General features: G+C 44.8%; 3 protein-coding genes; 1 reads left to right on the top strand and 2 right to left on the bottom strand.

Annotated features, from left to right (window-relative positions):
- Nucleotides 1-15786: 15786 nt before the first annotated feature.
- Nucleotides 15787-17366, bottom strand: GSTUM_00010160001 (uncharacterized protein). XM_002841103.2 has 3 exons: nucleotides 16873-17366; nucleotides 16750-16806; nucleotides 15787-16681 (listed from the first exon to the last, which is right to left on the bottom strand). Exons 1-3 carry the CDS (start codon nucleotides 17195-17197, stop codon nucleotides 16014-16016), a joined length of 1050 nt encoding a protein of 349 aa, XP_002841149.1. The 5' UTR covers nucleotides 17198-17366; the 3' UTR covers nucleotides 15787-16013.
- Nucleotides 17367-17623: 257 nt separating this feature from the next.
- On the top strand, nucleotides 17624-19484 carry GSTUM_00010159001 (uncharacterized protein; the record flags this gene model as incomplete). XM_002841102.2 has 2 exons in its annotated part: nucleotides 17624-19093; nucleotides 19167-19484. 2 exons carry the CDS (start codon nucleotides 17624-17626, stop codon nucleotides 19194-19196), a joined length of 1500 nt encoding a protein of 499 aa, XP_002841148.1. The 3' UTR covers nucleotides 19197-19484.
- Nucleotides 19485-19639: 155 nt separating this feature from the next.
- GSTUM_00010158001 (uncharacterized protein) lies at nucleotides 19640-22978 on the bottom strand. XM_002841101.2 has 9 exons: nucleotides 22803-22978; nucleotides 22692-22719; nucleotides 22529-22613; nucleotides 22292-22469; nucleotides 22194-22236; nucleotides 21733-22131; nucleotides 20523-21680; nucleotides 20318-20470; nucleotides 19640-20264 (listed from the first exon to the last, which is right to left on the bottom strand). Exons 1-9 carry the CDS (start codon nucleotides 22838-22840, stop codon nucleotides 19890-19892), a joined length of 2457 nt encoding a protein of 818 aa, XP_002841147.1. The 5' UTR covers nucleotides 22841-22978; the 3' UTR covers nucleotides 19640-19889.
- Between the last annotated feature and the right edge of the window lie 187 nt (nucleotides 22979-23165).

Here is a 23165-nt window from a genome sequence, read left to right as displayed (position 1 = left end):
CCCCTCTCATATACCCTGTGAACAGGATCCGGTCGGAGGGACGGCGACGACCTATATGGTATTATTCTAACACCTTCTATTCCGTGGTAATATAGTCACAGGACGCAACTGAGATTGATATATATGATGACACGCGGGCCCTGTAAGGGAGCCGGAGGGGGGTGTTGGAGACCAGAGATTCCGATTCCGAGTGGGGTTGCCCTACTTAGAGTGGTTCCTAGGTATCGGGTTCTGGTATTCCTAACATTAGCTCCCTCCTCTTAAGCCTTCGCCCTGAATGCCTTTTTGGTACATAACAATAAAAAATAAATATACACATAATTTAACTATTAAATTTTTAAACATTAACTCCTTTTGGACCCGATGAGAGTAGGGTAAAAAACCTTCCATGTTTACTTAGCCACGGTAGGAAAATCTTTATCTTATTGTCCTTCCTCTGCCTGCCTTAGCATTTCCGGATTATCACGGTGAAATTCATCCACCATTTCCCTCGCATTATCCATACCAGCAGCAGGTTCCCAGGTGTTCTCATCTTCAGAACATTATTGCCATTTGACAAAGTACCATAGTTCACATACCTCTTGGTAGCGACCACGTACTCTCTTTCTGTAAGAGCGTAACTCGCTTCTTACAATTTTCTCTATTTCCCATTGTAAGTCGCCCTCAATCTCCTCGGGCTGTCTGAGAGGTTGTTGTCAGTTCGTGCGTACCGACTCTCTGTATGGTTCTAATAGAGATACGTGGAATACTGGGTGTATGTTCCATCGGTCCGAGATATTAAGTTTGCAGGTACGGTTTCCTCGTTTCTCTAAGATCACACATGGTCCATATAATTTAGGACTTAATTTCTTCGACTTTCGGCATGTACGAATGTTCTTTGCGTTTAACATTACTTTATCGCCAATTTTGAAGTCAGGTTGCTTCTTGGTCTTCCTATCGTAGTATTTGGTCATAGCTTCTCGTATCTGCTGGAGTAATTCTCTTGCTTACTCGTGGATCGTTTTTATCCAGTTTGCATATAGTTTGGCTCTTGGATTTTCCGCCTCACATTCCTTCATCCATTCAGTTTGTGGATGGAATCCATATTTTGCTTAAAAGGGTGTCATCCTGTGTGCATTGGTTACCGAATTGTTGTAAGCATGTTCGGCTAGAGGTAACAGTTGGTACCAGTCATCCTGATCATAGTTGACAAAACTTCGCAGGTAACCTTCCAGCACTTGGTTGGTTCGCTCAGTTTGTCCGTCCATTTGAGGATGGTACACTGTAGACATCCTCCTTTTTATATTAAGTGTTTTTGCATAGGAGTTCCCAGAATTCTCCTGCAAACTTTGAATCCATATCTGAGACAATTTCTGTTGGTAAACTATGTAGTTTTCATATTTCCTTTGTAAAGTCTGTTGCCACATCTTTTGCGGTGGCTGTTTCTTCCAATCCGATGAAGTGAGCCATCTTTGTGAATCGGTCAACTACCACCATGATTTGGGTGCATCCTTGACTTTGGGGTAACTGTGTAATAAAGTCAACTGAAATTGATGCCCATGCTGCATAGGGTATTGACAGCGGCTGTAGTAGACCATACTTTGCGTGTTGTGGGGATTTGTTGTGTTGACAATCATCACACGACCGTACATAATCATTTACCCAATCTGCCAGGCCTTTCCAATAAAAATCTCTCATAATTATCTCAAGGGTTTTTTCTTGCCTGAAGTGTCCTGCTATTTTAGCGTCGTGACATCCTTCAGCTATTGTTGTATAAAGATTCTGGCTTTTTGGTACGAATAGTCTTTGCTTGTGGTAAAGCAACTCGTCGAATAAGGTCCAGTCTTTTGGGAAAGGTTTACCGTGGTCTCGTAAGTTTTCTAACTCATTTCTTCTTTTAAGCTATTCTCTATCGTCTGGGATGGCTTTTAGGACTTGCTCCAGAAATTCTGGGTTGAATTTCTTTAGTTCCTTATGGGCCAGTATGGCGCTAGTCATAAGTGTTTGTTTGGGCACTTCGGTTGTATCATACCAATGTGTATTTTGGTTTATTGACGCATGTAGTTGGGTGACTACCGGCTCTAATTCTCGGATAGTAATAGCCCTTGTTGCGATGTCTGTGCTGCTGAATCCTGATGTACCTTTTTCGGTATTCTGTAGGTTATCTATTTCCATCATCTCTGCAGTATTAATTTTTTCTATTACTAGTTGAGCAATTCGATCACCGGCCTTGATGTGACAGTCTGCATCTCGATGGTTAAATAGTAGTACTTTGAGTTTACCGGTATAATCTGCATCAATTATGCCAGCACTGGTAGAGATACCGCTTTTGACTGCAAGTCCGCTTCTAGGAGCAATCCTTCCATACGTTCCGGTCGGTATGCCAATTGCAATACCAGTTCCAACAACTAACCGTTCTCGTGCTGGGACTGTGGTTTCCTGCATTATGTAGAGATCATAGCCTGCTGCCATTCTTGAGCCTTTAGTTGGTAATCTTACCCTGGTATCTAACCATTTTACTCGAATTACCGAGTCTGAGTTGTTCCAGTTAGGAGTTTCCTGTATATCACCTATACTTGTATCATTTGTTTTGCTGCCTGCTATTAAGCATATTTGAATTTCCCCTTTTGCAGTTTTTGTTACTGAACTAATTTGGAAATATTCAGGTTTCAATATCGCTTGTTCGCGATGTGCAGCTCCCTCCTCAGAACGGTACTCTGGTCGTTGACTGAGTGCATCAGGTTTTCCCCCTCTCGTTCCTGGGTGGTAAACAATTCTGAAGTTGTAATCCACTAACTTCTGCGCTCAACGGATTTGGTGTCCGCTTCAGACCTTCAAGGTGAGGAAATATTGGAGGTGTTAGTGATCAGTGTACACAGCTATAGGTTTCTCAATTCCAATCAGGTATTGGTGCCATTCTTTAAAAGCTTCCAATATCGCCAATAGTTCTTTGTCGTGGATCTCATAATTTCGCTCTGTGGAATTCAGCATGCGGGAATGAAAAGCTACAGGATGTAGTCCTTTTTCCACAAACTGGGATAGGATGCAGCCCAAGGCAAAGTTGCTAGCATCTGTTTCCACCACTGTTTCTCTTTTCGGGAAGAAATGGTGCAAAATTGAGGCCGAAGCAAATCTTCTTTTAAGCTACTGGAACGCCTTTTCCTGTTCTGGACCCCACCAGAACTTCTTTGGATTACCTTTCAATGTTTCTGTAATAGGAGCGCAAATTTTAGAGAAGTTTTCTATAAAATGTTGGTAGAAGTTAGCAAATCCTTGAAATATTTGGACTTCTTTAACCGACATAGGTGATTTCCAGTTTAATACTGAATCCACCTTTCGGGTACTCATGGATACCCCATTGATGGCTATCATGTAGCCTAAGAACTCTACTTTTTTAACGTGGAAGAAAGATTTCTTTATTGATATTACGAGCTGGAAATCTGTTAATCGTTGTAACACTTTTGTTACCAGCTCGATATGTTCCTTCTCATTTTTGGAATAAATGAGAATGTCATCCAAATAACATATGACTCCTTGATCTAGATATTCCCGAAGGACCTAATTTATCATGTCCTGAAATGTAGCTGGAGTGTTGGCTAATCCAAAAGCCATGACCTTATACTCGTAATGTCCATAATGCGATCGAAAAGCGGTTTTCCATTCATCCCCTCCTTTGATTCAGATGAGATTGTAGCCATCTTTTAAATCAATTTTGGAGAAGATGCTAGCTCCTGCCACGCGATCACGTAACTCCGACATTAATGGTAGTGGGTATTTGTTCAAGATGGTTATCTTATTCAGGTTTTGGTAGTCTACTACTAGTTGTAGTCTTCCGTCTGCCTTTAGTGTAAAGAGAATTGGAGCACCAAAAGGCGATTGGCTCTTTGTGATCTTTCCTTGTCGTAACATATCATCAAGGTATTCTCGTAACAACTTAAGTTGTTTATCAGACAGAGGATAAATAGGTCCCTAAGAGGGTTTCGCTCCCTCGACTAATTGTATTTCATGATCAAAGGTTCTCCTAGCGGCTAACTTTGTCGCCGTTTGTGGGAGAAATAATTTCTTGAATTTTCAGTAGTGTTTTGGAACGGAATCGAAGTTGATCTCATTAGGATTTTCTGCAACTCCGATTTTTCCTATTTGGATCGCATTCTCATCCCAAGCGACAGTTTCATCGTATTCGAACATATCCGCAATTCCTTCATCCTCTTCTTCCACCCAGTGTTTGCATTTAGAGTCCCGAAATTCCCATTTTGTAGGTTCTCCAATGTTGGATAGGCGGTACTCTGAATGCCACCACCCCAAAGGGATTATCATCCTGTAATCGCCTGCTGCTGCTGCGATTTCGCACGCAACTTCAGACATGTGTTTGTTTCATCCTATTTCAAGCCAAATAGGGTGTCTGTAGAACTTTCCTCCCTATGGAGTTGATACTCCATCGAAGCCTTGAATGTTGACCTGATTCGGTCTCTCTGTGAATGGGATTTTTAATTCTTTTACGAGTTCTTTGTTGATCAGGAACATATTAGATCCTGAATCTAATAGTACTCGTATTTTGTAGCGCTAATGATTTGGATTTATAACGTGAATGTAAGAATGTCCCTCAGGACAATCATCTCTTGTAGACTTTGGTGTGCTAAAAGCGCGCTTTATTAGGTAAGGTGTCGAATCATTGTTTTATCGTTTCGACATGTCTGAGGTTTGATAACAACTAGGATGTTTGTTACTGCGCCTATGCAGTTTCGACCATTTAGGTCTCCTCAGACAAACTTGTTTCCACTTGGTATATCGGGCAGCCTACTACTAGCGGTCTTTACCCCCTGCCGAGGGGTTCCCATACCTTCCACTTTTACTTCCTGTAGAACCAATCCAGGGGGTCTCTGCCATCGTCCAGATATCATGGAAACAAAAGCCGGGTGCGTAGGGCTTGTCGGCTGTCTCTTTGATAACCTTCCCAGGCTTATTCTCCACCCTCGCTTAACCGTATACAGTGTTCTCACTTTATCGCGTTCGGTTCGGTACCAGCGCGGCACCTAAGAAACAGTAACTAAAGCTAAGGTCTAGAGCTCTTGTACCTATTTCTCATGTATATTGAAGATGTGCTTCACTTATCCTCTAGATCCTTCATCTTAGCCCTACTGTCGCTCCCTTCAGAACCCTTGGTGCTGTCTATTTCCTGTCTAGGCTTTGGTCTTTATCAGAGACCTTTCAGTATCCAGATCATGTGCCTGACTACCCTAATGGTCATGCATTAGGTCATTAGGCTGAGCTTGTGTCACTCCCTTGGGAAGCATAGAGGCGCCGCCAATGCATACATTGCTCTTTATTAATCCCCTTGTCCTTGTGGCAAGAAGGACGCATGTACTCCCACTCAGGTCATGATCGTAAGGTCATTTTCTTCACTTTAACATCCCCTTAATTTGCTGTTGATTTCGATTCCTAGAGAGTTTGTCTCTTCTAGACTACCTGAACACCATAGTTGTCGGTAGCAATGAGACAACTTAAGTCATCTCTTCGTCATCTCCTAGTTCTCAGAGTTTATTACCTCTTGGAACAAGGGCAGCAGAGATTTTTCTGGGATGGTTAACTGTTGCCACCCTTCTAGGCCTTAGTGTCTTGAATGGGCAGTCATCTGCCCTTGTTCTAGACACCTGAACTTGTTACCAGCAGGTTTTGTAGTCGTGGTTTTTCTTACCACTACGAGTACAATTGCAATCCTGCTTTCTTTGATCGATAGTTGACTGGGGAATTCCCTCATGGGCAGCTTTGAAGTTTGTATGTGTTAACTTTGTAGTTCCAGTAGATTTCTTTACTGGTTTATTGGGTTCCAGTCCCCGTTTCCTTTTCTTGGAGGGACCAGCTCTCTTTATGAAGGGTTTTTCCCTTTTTTCCTTTGGTTGAATTTTGTCCGCAGGTTTCTTGTCTGAAGATGTCCTTATCGCTTTCAATTTGTCTCGGTCTAGGTGGTCCCGTTCCTGTTGTTCCTCCTCATCCCTTCCTGCTTCCCTTCCTGCTTTTTCCCATTCAGCATCGGTATCATACTTGTTTAAGGAGAGTCACCACCTAATCTTGGAGGGCAACTTCCTCTCACATGCCATTTGCCAGGCTGGTCCCGTTAATCAGGCGTGGAGATTCAGATTATGCATTTTCCCCATGAAGGTCTGAATATCATTTTTGTACTCCACAGATTCTATATCCCGTATGGCCTTTCGTCCTGCTTCAAGAGGAGCATACTGACTAGTAAATTCATGCTCAAAGCGAGTCCAGGAAGATAGGTCCGGGTCTTGTCCTTCTCCTAGGAGACCATCCATTGCGCGTCGATACCATATGGCTATCGGACTGACCTAATCCCGTTTTGTCCTACCCAGGGTGTAGATAATCCGTTCTTGATCATCATCCTAGATTCTTGGGTTTCCTTCGAAGTAGTCTACATACTGAGTTAACCAATGGTAAACGCATTGACTAGTCTTTGCTTCGAAAAATGGAGGCGGGTCTGCCAGTTATTTAACCGTTTGAGCTAATGCTTCTGCAAGTACATCAGCTGTTCCATGCTGTTCAGGGGTTAGTCCCATCTGAATCTGGATAGTCCTCCTCTACACTTTCCTCCCTTTCTATTGTCATCTCCATCATCACTCCCATCGTCCAGGTTGCTGCCCGGTATTATAGAAATCGGAGGTTCTCCTTCTCTCTGTTTCCCTTTGTCTCGAGGAGGAATTTGCTCAGGTTCCCCCTGTTCTGTAGGCTCCCCCCATTCTTCTGGGACTGATTCCAACAAACGTGCCGACCATCTAGTTGTCCACTCTCTAGTGCCTTAAGCTTGTTAAGAACTAGTGATAGGGTATTGGATATGTGTGCTTGATCCTTCTGGATGGTGTGGGTAAAGTCGCTATACCGTTCTGAGTCCCTTTCTTACTGTGCAGCCAAATTGGATATCAAGATTCGCATTGCGGTATTTTGTTGGGTCTGTTGTGCTCTGAACTCTTGGAAAGCGTGTTCGGGGGTGAGGTCTCATTCTAGAGCTTCTCACTGCAGTTGGGTGATTACCCCTTCGTGATGCTCTTGTTGTGAATCTTGTGCTGCCAATTTTGCGGCAATCTCCCTATTGATCCTTTCTTGGATCTCTCGGACATTCACTTCTACCATTGTACACTGACATAACATAATAGCAATGTCATTGTCATGTATATCTTGTTCTTCCAACAATCATTGCTGGACTGCTATCAGTCCTCATGCATTGGCTTGAGACTATGCTAATAGGGTGTCAAAGGCAATATTGGCCATATCAATACTGGTTGATATGTCTTGTCGGATTTGACCTATGACAATTCCTACCCTAGTGGCAAGTCTTGCGAGATCTGCTGGATGGGTATTTGGATGTGGTGTGGTAGATCATGAAGCGGGAGAAGGGGCTCTTGAGGATGGAGGGACACTGTAAGCCCTGTTCTCTTGTCCTCCAATAGGTTTCCGCAGAGTGGGAGGGAGAGAGGAAGAATGACTGAAACTTGTAGAGTGATCATCTCCCGAGGTATCCATTGGTTCACCTGGAAGGATCTGTTTAGGAGGTTGAGCCATCTCTCTTGCTCGTTTGGGAGCTTCTTTTTCTCATAAATGGGCTATGAAGCCCTCGTTCTGGAAGGTTTCCGTTTAAGTAGAATATGCGGCGGGACACTTGGTGTCCTAGCCATGTCATGTGATAGGAGGAGATAGGTCTTAATGGGAGTTCGGATGAGTTCTGAGTCTCCATGCTAGAGGTATAGTAGTAGAAAACCTGCTGCTAAGAGAACTTTCCTCGCTGGTATCCCAGTCAAGGAAGGGTTTCCAACTGAATGCTGGCCCATACCAGGTTTTGTATATTCTTTGAAATTATTCCTCTGTAGGAACTACGTTGGGGTCGGTATACCACGAAGGAGCTTCTTGTAACAGAAATGGTACTTCTGAAAGCTCAAACTGACTAGAAAATACTTGACCGATAGATGGCAAGTAAATCTTAGTGGGTGGTTCGAAAATTGAATTGGTTCGGGATAGTTCTTCAAGAGTATCTAGGCCGACCGTGATATCAATGACTTCACTGAAAGTGTGAATTGAACACATGCAAGTGGTAACCAATTAGAGAGCCTTGGTAACAAGGAGATGTAACAATATACTGTTAGGTGGAGACAACTTGATAGACTTCAAAGTTGTCTAGGCTAATCGAGATTTGTTTCTGTAGACGGAGATTGTCTAGGAAGGCTCGAACTTGGCTTGTTTCGTTTATGACTACTAGGAGCGAAGTAAAATAGGTAAAGTAGGGTAGAATTGTAAAAACAATATTATATTGTTAAGGTCTCTTCTCCGTTGCTTGATGATGTCTAAAGCTTAGGAGGTACTTCGATATTTATATTCTGCATCTGAGTGTTCACGGACTAAATCTATTTATCATACAACTATGTACTTCTTCAATCGTATTTCGCGACGTCGAGTTTTCTTCCAAGGTGTGAACACCTGTGGACCCTGAAAACCATCACATCCTCTTCGGTAATTATGATATTTCTTCTTAAGAATCGTGCTGTTACCAATAGTAATATCCCGATTAGCAGAGTCTTTAGACTTATGGCCTAGTCCTTAAGTTGAACTGAGATGGCTCCAATTGTCTTTGCCATTGATAAAATGATCAGTTTTATCCACAGCTATATCTACAAAGGTGGTCGTCATTACAACCATCATAGGTCATCTGACTTCGATCCTTTGTAACTCCATACCCAACCAATAGATTTTCTCTGGATGACTTCCTATTAACTTGCAGGAAGCTATTCCACCAGATTGGTAATTAATTCCGCAGTCGGCAACCCTTGGTTGCTCTCTGGGTAGTAGGTTTCAGTAACCATTGTAGTATTGAGAATCACTCCATGATTACGATGTGTTCCGAAACCCAGTTGCAACACTCCGTAAAGTTCATTGGCTTCTTTGGTAGTGTCCTTTGGAGTTCTAGACTCTTCTGGTGGATGTAAATGTATTGGTCTCTAGTAGAGATCCTTTACCATTTGATACCATCTCTTTGTGCGAAATCGTCCCGTTACCTACAGCCCATGCCAAAGGTATCTTGTCTCTGGAGCCTTGTAACTCTCTGAGTAGTTGACGGAATCACTCCGTTCCACTTCCCAGACCTAGCCGATGGTCCCCTCTCATATATCCTGTGAACAGGATCTGGTCGGATGGACGGCGATGACGTATATGGTGTTATTCTAACACCTTCAATTCTGTGGTAATATAGTCACAGGACGCAACTGAGATTGATATATATGATGACGCGCGGGCCCTGTAAGGGAGCCAGAGGGAGGTGTTGAAGACCAGAGATTCCGATTTCGAGTGGGGTTACCCTACTTAGGGTGGTTCCTAGGTATCGGGTTCTGGTATTCCTAATAGGAATGGCCACCCAATTCCCCTGATCTCAATCCTATCGAGTACTGTTGAAAGAGGATAAAGAAAAAGCTACACCAGCACTTTTCTGACATTCATAAGACTAAGAGTGGTCTAGAAACTGTTAGAAGACATTAAGCAGAAGCTCTTAATTAGGTTTGGACTCATGATACAGAGAGGGATTTTCTGGAAAGACTGTGGAAGTGTTAGGAGTACCAGGATCCGATACCTAGGAGTCATCCTAAGTAGGGTAACCTCACTCAGAATCGGAATTCCTGGTCTCCAATACCTCCCTCCAGCCTCCTTATGGGGCCCATATGTTATCATACATATTAATCTCAGTTGTGTCCTGTGACTATAATATTACAGAATTGAAGGTATCAGATTAACACCGTATACATCGCCGCTGTCTCTCCGACCAGGTCCTGTTCATGGGACATATGAGAGAGGACCTTTGGCTAAGTCTGAGAAGTAGAACGGAGTAAATCCGACAACTACTCAAAAGGTTACCAGGCTTCAAAGATGTAATATCTTTGACATGAGCTGTAGGTAACAGGAAATTTTTGCACAAAGAGATGGTATTGAATGGTAAAGGATCTCAGCAAGAGACTAATACATTCACATCCACTCGACAATATTCAGAATATTCTAGGACTTTGAGGGATACTACCATAGAAGCCAATGGACTTCACAGAATGTTGCAACTAGGTTTCGGAATATGTTGTAGTTACTCTTAGGAATACTGAGATCCAATACTCAGAGGTCACCCTAAGTAGAGTAACCTTACCCAGAATTGGAATCTCTGGTCTCCAACACCCACCTCTGGCCCCCTTACGGGGCCCCCACATCATCATACATATCAATCTCAGTTGCATCCTGTGACTATAATACTACAGAATTGAATGTATCAGAATAATACCGTATATGTTACTGCTGTCTGTCCGACTGGATCCTGTTCGCAGGTTATATAAGAGGAGACCTTCAGCTAGGTCTGAGAAGTAGAACAGAGTAAATCTGTCAACTACTTGGAATGTTACAAGGCCTCAAAAATGTGATATCTTTAGTATGAGCCATAAGTAATGGGACGTTTCCGCACAAAGAGATGGTATTGAATGGTAAAGGATCTCAGCAAGAGACCAGTACATTCATACCCACCCTACAATATCTAGAAGAGTCTAGAACTCTGAGAAACACTACTATAGAAGTTATTAGACTTCACAGAGTATTGCAACCAGATTTTGGAATACGTTGTAGTTATGAAGACAACTTCCCATACTATAACAGTAATTGAAATCCTGTTACCCAAAGCAACCAAGGGTTGTTGACCGAGGGAATAATTGTCAATCCGGTAGAATAGCTTTCTGCAAATTAGTAGGAAGCCTTCTAAAAGACATTTATTGGTTGGATAAGGAGTTATAGAGGTTTAAAGTCAGGCGACCAAAAATGGTTTGCAATTATGATTACCTTCGCAGATACAATCCGCAGATGAAACTGATTATTTCATCAATAATGAAGACAATTGGAGCCAACTCAGTTCAACTTGAGAATTAGGCCACAAGTCTAAAGACTTTAAAGATCAGATAACTACTATTGGGAACAGTATGATTCCGAGTTAGTTATATCATAATTAGCAAAGTGGGTGTGGTGATTTTCAGGGTCTCCAGATGTTTGCACCTTTCAAGAATACCAGATGTTATGAGTTATAATCAGAAAGGTACATAATGGTATGATAAATAAATGTAGTCTGTGAACACAGACGTGGAATATAAATATCAAAGTGTCTTCGAAGCTTTAGACATCATCAAGCAATGGAGAAGAGACCTTAACAATACAAAATTGTTTTTATGATTCTATCTTACTTTACCAAATTTACTTCGCTCTTAGTAGTCATAAAAGAAAAGAGCGAACCTGAGCCTTCTTAGACAATCTCCATCTATGGAAATGAATTTCAATTAGCCTAAACAATTCTGAAGTCTATCAGATTGTCTCCACCTAACAGTTACGAGGATAACTTCCAATACTGCAACAGTGATTGAAATCCTGTTACTCAGAGCAACTAAGTATTGCCAACTGAGAGAATAATTGTCAATTTGGTAGAATACCTTTGTGTGAATTAGTAGGAAGTCCTCCAAAAGTGTTAGGAATACCAGAACCCGATACCTAGGAACTGCTCTAAGTAGGGTAACCTCACTCGGAATCGGAATCTCTGGTCTCCAACACCCCCCTCCAGCTCCCTTACGGGGCCCACGCGTCATCATATATATCAATCTCAGTTGCGTCCTGTGACTATATTACCACAGAATTGAAGGTATTAGACTAATACCATATACGTCGTCGCCGTCCGTCTGACCGGATCCTGTTCGCAGGATATATGAGAGGGGACCTTCTACTAGGTCTGGGAAGTGGAATGGAGTAATTCCGTCAACTATTCAGAGAGTTACTTGGCTTCAAAGACATGACACCTTTGGCATGGGCCGTAAGTAACAGGACGTTTTCGCACAAAGAGATGATATCAAATGGTAAAGAATCTCTATTAGAGACCAATACATTTACATCCACCAGAAGAGTCTAGAACTCCAAAGGATACTACCAAAGAAGCCAATGGACTTCACGGAGTATTGCAACTGGGTTTCAGAACACGTTGTAGCCATGGGGTAATTCCCAATACTACAATGGTTACTGAAACCTACTGCCCAGAGAGCAACCAAGGGTTGCCGACCGAGGAATTAATTACCAATCTGGTGGAATAGCTTCCTGCGAGTTAATAGAAAGTTATTTAGAGAAAATCTATCGATTGGGTATGGAGTTACAAAGGATCGAAGTCAGACGACCTACGATGGTTGTAATGACGACCACCTTTGCAGACACAGCATTGGATAAAACTGATCATTTTATCAATGGCGAAGACAATTGGGGCCAACTCAGTTCAACTTAAGGACTAGGCCATAAGTCTAAAGACTCTGCTAATCGGGATATTACTATTGGAGACAGCATGTTTCCTAAGTAGAAATATCGTAATTACAGAAGAGGGTGTGATGGTTTTCAAGGTCTATAGGTGTTCGCACCTTGGAAGAAAACTCGACATTGCGAATTATGATTGAATAAGTACATAGTTGTATGATAAATAGATGTAGTCTGTGAACACTCAGACACGGAATATAAATATCGAAGAGCCTCTTAAGCTTTGGACATTATCAAGCAACGGAGAAGAGACCTTAACAATATAATATTGTTTTTACAATTCTACCCTACTTTACCTATTCTACTTCGCTCCTAGTAGTCATAAACGAAACGAGCAAAGTCCGAGCCTTCCTAGACAATCTCCGTCTACAGAAACGAATCTCGATTGGCCTAGACAACTTTGAAGTCTATCAAGTTATCTCCGCCTAACAAGAAAACATCTATCAGTTGGGTAAGGAGTTATGAAGGTTTAAAGTCAGGTGACTTAAACAGGTTGTGATTACAACTACCTTCGCAGATACAACCCGCAGATGAAACTGATCTTTTCATCAATGACAGAGACAATTGGGGCCAACTCAGTTTAACTTGAGAACTAGACTACAAGTCTAAACGACTCTAATGATTGGATAACTACTATTGGGAACAGTATGGTTCTGAGTTAGTTATATCGTAATTGCCAAAGAGAGTGTAGTGATTTTCAGGGTCTTTAGGTGTTTGCATCTTTTAAAAGAATACCTGACGTTGCGTGTTATAGTCAGAGACCTTAACAATATAATGTTGTTTTATGATTCTATTTTACTTTACTGAATTTACTTTGCTCTTGGTAGTCATAAACAAAACAAGTGAACTTGAGCCTTCCTAGATAATCTCCATCTACAGAAATGAATCTTGGTAGGCCCAGACAATTCTGAAGTCTATCAGATTGTCTTTGCCTAACAGGGTGTCTATGCCTAGTAGAGTGGCTGCAGTTTTAGATGCAAAGGGATGGTACACAAAGTATTGATTTTTTTATTCTATAATTTCACATGAGAATTTTCTTATATCTATTGAATCTCTAACTAAATTTTCACTTTATTCTGGGTAGTTGTGGTTGCCTAGGAAGTAAATTTATAGTGGTAGTGGAGTTGCGGTTGCATCGCTGGACGAAACGATTTGACCCGGTACTTCCCATACATGTTCCACCCCAGTTTTTTCGAGAAACTTCGCTTCGTTGACCAAACCGGATATCCCATCCCATTAACCAAGCACTGGTGCGTCACTTCCCCACTGGGGCAATTCGGGGCTCGTATAAGGATTTTTGAAAACCTTTAAGATGGAGGGCTTCTGCGGCACATGCGGAGGAGCTTTGAAAAATGTTTGCTTGGTTATCACACTCGGATGCTTGTCCTCGTCCTGGTGCCCTGATAACCTGGCCAGGAAGGAAGGTATATTTGAGTATGATATGATTAGGTGTAAAGAAGAAGGACGTGGTTAACTAACTGCTGAAGGTTCATCTGTCATATGGTATATGCTATGTCATGACGCCAAAACCCAAAGTCTGATACACGCATCTCAACCCCGCATAATTTCCTCCGGCCCACAGCTAACTAAACAATCCTCCCGAAGGAAGGAAGACGGGAAGAAGGAGCACTATCAGTTAGACATATATCCTAAATGAAGGAAAGAATATGTATAAAAACCGAAAAAGTCGACTTTCCCAACCTGAGTCACTGGACAGAAGGGGTAACCCAAACGACGGTTTAAAGCGTCAAGAAGAAACCTGTAGCGCCTACTGCAGGGAAGCCTCAACCTGGGTGCACGGGCCTCGGGAGGGAAGCTATCTACACAGCTGGGTGGATAGGGAAGGCTGGGTGAGTGAGTGGCAGTCTGAGAAAGACTGAGTACGTTCTAGTCTTGCTTCACAGTCTCCCCGTGGTTTCCTTGTGAAGTGCCCGGACCGTTGGGAGCGCGCTGTCGGGTGCTTTCTCCTTTCTTCCATCAGTTCCACCTGGTGCGCTGGGTATCCATCCTTGCCCCCGGGCGGTTAGAGGTAGCGCGGGGGGAAGAAAGAATACCGTTTGATGACCAGATACGCAATTAGATAATCAGATCATCCTTGCTTATTAGCACGGCATCGTATGATACGTGATTAGGTATAATCACACCCTCAGGAAGTCTTCAAAAGACCAACCCGGGATCTGGAGTCGCCATTCGCGCCGGGATAATCGATTTGTTGATGACCGTTGTGATACAACTCCCGGCACCTACACTGCTCGTATACTATACTTTCTCACACCGCGGTGGGTGGGTGCGGCCGCCCTTCCTCCCTTTGGATCGACAATTAGACTTGTCGTATTAAAGTTGGGACCACAAGTAGCTTAAGCTGGAGTGGCTAGGCAGCCTCATTCGGGTCCTTTGGGTCTTCCCTTTTGGAAAGAAAGCAATTATTTATCCCATAAACCTACTGGCCCCCTCACTTTCTTCCCTTTTTTCTTTCTTTCTTTCTTCTTGCTATGGGAATTGTAAGGGGTGCTTTAGGCGGGGTTATACATGAGTATGGGTTGCCCGTGCTAGGGCTTGGTGCTGGTTCGACCAATATTTGGGGGGCATTGGCGTATCATATGTATAATACGGCAGAGTTCTTTGTACTGCGAGTGATAGGGTGTGATGCACTTTACCACATGATTCTGGGCACTGCAAATCAACTAGCATCCCCTCGATCAATAGACTTAGACGGAGTACATATAAGGGAGTCAACTTACCAGAGGGAGATTAAATAAGAACTTCAGGATATGCTACGTTATCCGTCTGGGTAGGGGATTGCTCCGAGGGTAAGAGAGTCACCTATGCATCTACCATCATTGTTATCAGATCTTACATTCTTATGAGATGAGATAGCACTCCTTGGCGCAACTGCTCGGTACATATATGATAGGACACCTCAGCTGACCCAGAATATCCTGAATATCACCAGCTTCGAACTAACGTAGATAAGCAACCATAGGCTCCGCATTTAGGATCTTCTTTGGGTATGTTCAAAATTCCTTCTTCGAATCTCTAGAGAATGATAAATCGAAGGTATTGCTCGAGTAACTTGAGCAGGAGCGAGGGTCATTTTAAGTTTGTATGGGACTGGCTCAATTAACACTGGGCTGACTGTAACAAATAATATCTTGGCATTATTATTCCCGACTAGGAAGGGAAAGACTCATATCTCTACCATATTAGGAAATGATCTACTGCTTCATATCGTATGTGACTTTGAATCAACACAGTGTTGATTTGTACGGTACAGGTACAGTACTGCCCGGGTCATGCTCTAGTGGGATAATTTACGGTATGGTATTACCAGTATGTTTGTTTCGGTCTTATTCTGAATTTTTGACATGCGTTTTCTGTTCCTTTCTTTCCGTCTCACTTAACGCTATCTGTATTTGCGTGCGTGGGGGATTTGTTCCCGGGGGCGATGATGGGAGCCAAACATACCCTCTATTCGCTTTATTATAATTCTTATATTGTATACCCGAGAAATGGTGACTTTTACCAAACTCCCATTCTCTCTTAAATTCCCGGCTGCCGTAATTCACCCATAAAAGACCGCAGCTAGAAGGAAGGAAAGTGTGGAAGGGGGGTGAGAGAACGAAATAAATATAACGAATGGAAACACCTACCCCGGGCTAATTACCCAGTTCATGAATTCAGGCATCCACCAAACCCCTATTAAGATTAATACCTTTCAAGATATCCCCAGCTCCAGCAGCGACGAGTTTCCCCGCTACGACTCTGCCAAAATTATCTGCTGCTTCCTCACCCGCGACTTCCATACGCTCCTCTACGTTAACAAAGTTCTGGCCGTCAAGGCTGACGACAACAGCCCTCATGAGCATCTGCCCGTTCGTGGCAGTCTCAGTTTCCACGCCGATGGGAACAGAGCAGCCGCCTTCTAGCGTCCTCATGAGCGAGCGTTCAGCAAGGCAATGGAGGGTGGTTTCCTTGTGGCCCAACACTCTAAGCATCTTTGCGGTGTCCTCGTCACCATCGCGGATCTCGACGCCTAACGCTCCTTGGCCAACGGCGTGAAGGAGGCACGGGGAGGAGAGGTAACCCGTGATGCGCTCTCCCAGATCGAGTCTTATCAGGCCCGCGGCTGCGAGGATCAGACAGGTGTAGGAGGACGCTGGGTCGTCGAGTTTTGCGAGCCGGGTGCCGACGTTACCGCGGACATCCTCGAAATTAAGGTGGGGGTATCGCTTCTTGATTTGCGCGCTGCGCCGGACGGAGGAGGTGCCGACTACGCTTCCTTCTGGTAGGTCTTCTAGGGACTTGTAGCTCGAGCCAGTCTTCATGACTAGGGCATCGCGGGGGTCTGTGTGGATTGTTAGTAGGGTAGTGGTGGGGGTTAAAGTGGCAGTGATATGGTAGTAGGAAGCATACCTTCACGTTCAAGTATGGCCCCGATCTTACACCCGTGCGGGAGCTGTGTCGGCATATCTAGATCCTCGCATTAGCTACAAACTGCCCAAGCAAAAAAAAATTGGCAAAGTGAGAAGAAAAAACCTTTCAGCGAATGCACAATCATCTCCAATTTATCCTCCAGCAACAGCACCTCAAGCTCCTGCGTCCATAGTGCTTTTGCCCCAAAGTTGTGTAGCGGTTTCGTCTGATTGTTGTCGCCGGTAGTAGTCATGGCGATGATTTCGAAGTTGGTGTCCGGATAGATCGCCTGTAAAGAATCGCGAACAAGATGTGTCTGGACCAACGCAAGCTTGGATTTCCTGCTTCCGATGCGGATATTTTTACGAGCGGGGTACACAGGCCTTGGGCCACCACCGACAAGGTTGAGGATTAATTGGTAGATTTGGGCGAGGGCGTAGGAAGACATGATGTGTGGTGTACAATTGAGTAGAGCGAGGTTGATCAAAAGAGCGTTAAACTAAGCTAGTGAGAGGAAAGGAACCTCGGGAGCATTAGACTAAGTACAAGTAAGTGAAAATGTTGAAAGGAAAAAAGGAAAAAGGGAAAAGGGAAAGATAATCCTCGGTGGTGTGACAGGTGAGAACTACACACCGTCGGGGGGGGGTTAGGCGTAACCCAACTTGAGGAGGAAAAAGCGCCAAGCCATCCCATACTGTTTTTATTCTGGTAATTGGAGGGCCGCCAATGATAAAAAAAAGATGTTGATACCATCATCCACCCATCTTTCTTTTTTCCCCAATCCACAATTTCTTTCTTTCCCTCCTTCCAGTTTGATCGGCCCGTCAAAAACTCCTTCATAAATCGCCAAGGACCATCTAACTAATTTTCCATGATGCTTGGAAGAGCACTCAATCGCTCGTTGCTGGGAACGAGACCACTCCTACTGGCTCCCCGCATTGCCCCACCAATTTCGAGATCACCCCACTATCAGTCTCGGTACCAATACTCGACTCAGCAGCCCCCCGAGAAGGGCCCCCGAGACTCTTCCGCCGCCAATTCGGACCCAGTTTCGGCCACGGACGCCAATGCTCCCCCGCTCTCCTCAGATCCCACACGGACGCCGCCACAGGAACCTTCCCCTTCGAGCTCAACACCCGATCCTCCTCCACCGGAATCGCAGCTCCCAGAGTTGAAATTGTTTCTGAAGGAAACAGAGAAGGCCGAGAAGGCCAGTTTCAGCGGGGGAGGGGGCGGAGGAAGAGCAGATGGTGGAGGACCGGGGAGGGGAGAAGGTCTACCTAAATCCGCCTATGTGTCATCCACAGATCGAAAGCGAGAACGTCTAGCCCGGATCGTATTCGGCTCGTTCATAGTCTCCCTCATTGGTGGCACACTCTACATGGGCCGGGAACTAGACAATGTGGAAAGGAAGTACTACAAAGACCTCCAACAAGGCTGGGGAGCATCCGCCTTCTATGCACGATTAAAAGCGCGAACGAACGACCTCCTGAACTTCTACAACGAACCACCCTTCGAAAAGCTCCTGCCAGACCCACTGCCGGACTATTCACGCCCCTACACGCTCGTCATCTCTCTCGAGGACGTCTGCGTGCATAGCACGTGGGACCGCGAACACGGGTGGAGAATCGCGAAGCGTCCAGGCTTGGACTACTTCCTCGCTTATCTATTCCATTACTACGAAATAGTAGTCTTCACAAGCCAGCACGAGCAAACCGCCGCCCCGATTATCCAGAAAATGGACCAGTACCCGGGGTACATCATGTTCCCACTCTTCCGCGCGCACACACGCTACAAGGACGGGAAGTACATCAAGGACCTCAACTACCTCAACCGTGACCTATCGAAGGTCATAATGCTTGAGACGAATCCAGACGCCTGGTCAGAAAACCCGAACAACACGATAAAGATGAAACCCTGGGATGGCGACCCAAAGGACAAAGAATTAATTTCCCTGATCCCGTTCCTAGAATACATCGCCGCAATGGGCATATCCGATGTCAGGCCCGTGATCGAGGGATTCGGCAACAAGCACGTCCCCACTGAATTCTCCCGGCGTGAGGCGATCGCACGCGCAGAGCACATGAAACGTGTAGAGGAGCAACGCAAAACTCGCAAGAGCACTGCCGGAGGCGCCCTACTCGGCGTACTGGGAATGAGTAGACCGTCCGCCAACGAGGAGAAGACGTTCATGGACCTGGCTAGGGAGCGCGGTCTACAAGCTTACCATGAGATGCAGAAGCACGTCGAGGATCACAAGGAGGAAATGCTCCAGGAGCAGAAGAAAATGGAGAAGGAGGCGGCGGAGATGATGAAGACGAGTTTGAGTAAGATCTTCACTGAGGTATCCTATACCCCTACATACGTGCCCATTCACTCAGCAGATGATACTAATCTTTTTATCTATTTATTTAAAGGGCCTACCTAAACCTCCAGGGGCACAATAACCCCCCCCCCCCCCCAAATCAGCTTCATTTGGCTACCTACAGTTCTCCACTCTGTGTTTAATCCACTTTATCAACCAATCGGGCGGGCTTTTCCTTTCGTCTCTGTCTCTTTTACTTCCCCAAGCACAAAAAATCGGTTTGTGGAAGTTGTTGCTTCTGGTTGTTTATATCTGCAGGGGGGATAGCTGATTAACTTATGTATTATTAGTTGTACCATAGATGAAGGTTTGGCATGGCTCTGCCAATTGTACAGTAACTTAAATGGAAATGAGGCGGAGCTTTAAAGTACATAGATTGTTCTTTCCTTCTGTTTTTTCTCTTATATATGGGGGGGGGGGGGGTAAATAATATGATTCTTGACGCAAGTGGTGTTATCCGTAGAGAAGACGATCTCATAACATAAATGTCACGAGAAGCATTACTGTACCACATGGACTGTCAAATTTTCTATGTCATCAAAGTGTTCCATTATCGTGAACGAACCATAAAACCAGAAAAGCTAAAAACACAAAGACGAGTTCATGAAGGATTTAAGCTTCATATAGTAAGTAAAAGCTCGTTTTATATCAAACATGATTCTCGAAACAAGAAACGAGCCCCGATTGCCTCCACGAACCACATTTACCTCAATGTGCTAGTGTATATCGCATGCTACCCCCCAGCCCCAGATCGGCAAAAAAAAAAAATACCTGTTTAATTGTACAGATCATCATCTTCCCCAGCCTGCCCAAACCCAGACTCAGCCCCGCCACCGACCTCCTCGGCAGTTGGGAACCTGAACGAGCTCATGCCGCCCGACTGCTTCATGCTCTGAGCAAAGGCCTCATAACGCCTAATCTCGACCTCAGAGACTGAACGTCTGGCAACTGCCATGGCCTCTTCGAAATGAGCCTTGGTGAGCTCTGGGACTGGGTCATCCCCTTCGGCTTCTACCATCTCGGTATCGGCACCCTCACCTCTCTCGGCCCTCTCTTTTTGTGCCTCAATTTCAGCAGAGATAGCTTGTTTTATTGCCAATTTGACAGCGCGTTGTGTAATAAAGCCCAAATCAGCACCGGAGAAGCCGTGCTTAAAAAGGGTCAGCTCGAGCATTTAAAAGAAAAGGAGCCAGGCAAACTTACAGTTCTAGAGGCAATGTATTTAAGGTCAATATCAGGGGCACAAGGAGTGTTCCTGAGTTGAGCCCTAAGAATATCGGCCCTGGAAGCCTCATTCGGCAAAGGTACATAGACCAAAGTGTCTAGACGACCTGGGCGACAAAGTGCAGCATCCAACTACACATTGTTAGTGAGATAATTCTCTATAAAGGGCTATAGCGAAATTCACCTGTTCGGGACGATTGGTAGCTCCGATGACAAAAACATTTTTCTTAACACCCATACCATCCAACTCAGTCAACAACATATTCACCACTCTGTCGCTGGCTCCACCGGCATCACCCATAGATCCACCACGGCTCTTGGCAATTGAATCCAACTCATCAAGGAATACAACACAAGGCGCCGCAGCGCGTGCCTTATCGAAGATATCCCGAATATTGCTTTCAGATTCACCAAACCACATAGAGAGAAGTTCGGGACCCTTGACGGAAATGAAGTTTGCAGCACATTCATTCGCGACCGCTTTCGCCAGCAGTGTCTTACCAGTGCCAGGGGGACCGTAGAACAGAACACCACGAGATGGGGACATTCCAAACTTGAGGAACTTTTCGGGGTGCTCCACAGGGTATTGCACGGACTCGATGAGCTCGCGCTTGACTTCTTCCAGCCCTCCAATGTCATCCCAACGAACATTAGGTACCTCAACCACGGCAACCTCACGGAGGGCAGATGGGTTACTAACACCAAGGGCAAATCGGAAATTCTCCATTGTAACTCCCAGAGAGTCAAGAACCTCGGCGTCAATAGTGTCCTCATCAAGATCGATGAGATCCATCTTCTCACGGATTTGCTGCATAGCTGCCTCGGAGCAGAGGGAAGCAACATCGGAACCAACATAGCCATGTGTCTCTGCCGCAATTTGTTCGAGATCTACGCCCTCGGCGAGCTTCATATTCTTCGTGTGAATCTGGAGAATTTCAAGACGCCCAGTTGGGTCGGGGATACCGATATCGACCTCGCGATCGAATCGCCCGAACCGACGAAGAGCAGGATCAATGGAGTTTGGCCGATTCGTAGCAGCCATGACAACGATGTTGCTTCGAGCCTTCATTCCGTCCATCAGGGTAAGTAATTGTGAAACAACTCTCCGCTCAACCTCGCCGTTGGTCTTTTCACGTTTGGGGGCAATCGAGTCGATCTCGTCGATGAAAATGATTGCGGGTGAATTCTTCTCTGCCTCCTCGAAGGCCTTACGCAAGTTAGATTCCGACTCTCCGGCCATTTTGCTCATGATTTCGGGACCATTGATCAAAAAGAAAAAGGCCCCAGTCTCGTTGGCGACAGCACGGGCCATAAGTGTTTTACCGGTGCCCGGAGGTCCATACTGTTTTTATAATTAGTAAGCGAGAAAACTACAATTTGAGAGAGTGGCTTACAAGAAGGATACCACGTGGTGGCTTGATACCAATGCTCTTGAACAGTTGAGGATGCCGGAGTGGCAGCTCAACGAGCTCTCTGATTTGCGCCATTTGCTTTCGACACCCACCGATATCATCGTAACCAACCTCATTAAGATTTCCCTCTTCGTCTTCTCGGTTAAGAGGCTCGCCCTCACAATGAATAACCGTATCTTGAGCGACAATTCCATAATCTGGTGGATCAAGTTCCACAACCTTAAACTCAACTTGTCTCATACCACCGCGAACAGTGAACAGATCACCCATACGTACAGGCCGGTAGGCCTCAAGGAAGTATGGCTTTAAGTAGACATCGAACAAAGATCCAGTCAATCCTTCAACAGTGTCTGCAATAGGGAGAACGGCAATACGTTTCGCCTATAGATAAATAGTCAGCATCGCCAGTTTCCATCTCATACAAATAAGAGATTCAAACATACGTATTTAATATCAGGACACGGGTGTACGGTAATGACATCGCCACTACGCCTAGGTTAGTTTCCGGAATAGATTTCAGAACCATGCTGGGAAGACAAACAGTCTAATCCGGAGGTTGTTTCTAACGACACGATTGATTCTCACAGATCCGTCATCAAGATCATCATCCGCCAGAACGATAAGGACTGTGTCCTTCCGCTTCTTCCCTTTGACAAGCACAGTATCCCCACGAAACAGTTGAAGCGTCTCCATGGTATTATTAGACAAGGCGATGATACCTACGACGCCATTAGAAATCATCCTCAAACACTGGAACTCGAAGCTAGGGCTAACAAACTATTATCATCATTAACGGCATCAGTGACAATCAAGCTATTCGGCTTCTTCTTCTTCTTTAAGATTGCCGTTGCGGTTTCGTCCGCCTGCGCCCAACCCGTTAGCAAAGCTCTTGTTAATCTCAACCATCTGCTAGGCCGATAAACGGTAGACGAAATTTATACCTCTTTGTGAGTGGCGCCTGAGGCATCGCTAATAGAAAAAGAGAGATGTCAGTTGATGAACCTCCCAAAGAAGCTGATCGGTTCTTCTCGATAAACTGAGAGTGAACTTACGCCAGATTAACCTTCTTTTTCTCTTCATGATCAGCCATCTTGGGTAGGAAGAATGAAGGAGCAAATCAGATAGATAGAGCTTGAGAGATGAAGCGAGGTGGGATATGGTAGCAGTGCTGATGGATGGGAGAGAGATGGAGTTAAGGGGGGAAGAATGATGAGAAGAGGTAGGATGGTGGTTGTGAGGTTGAGAAGGCAGCGAGTCCAATGTAACTTAAGTAGTAGCTACCGGTAGGTTACCTCAGCCGCCGAACCCCACCGAATCCCGGAGATACTATAGTATTGTATGTAACGTAGACTCGCATCCGCAATGTTCTCGTAACACCTCAGGTACCCACCAACTCCTACCCAAGATATCAGGAT

Source organism: Tuber melanosporum, assembly GCF_000151645.1.
Source record: "Tuber melanosporum whole genome shotgun sequence assembly, scaffold_67, strain Mel28".
NCBI lineage: Eukaryota > Fungi > Ascomycota > Pezizomycetes > Pezizales > Tuberaceae > Tuber > Tuber melanosporum.
The sequence above is the reverse complement of the archived record's forward strand: the minus strand, read 5'-3'. Positions and strand labels throughout refer to the sequence as shown.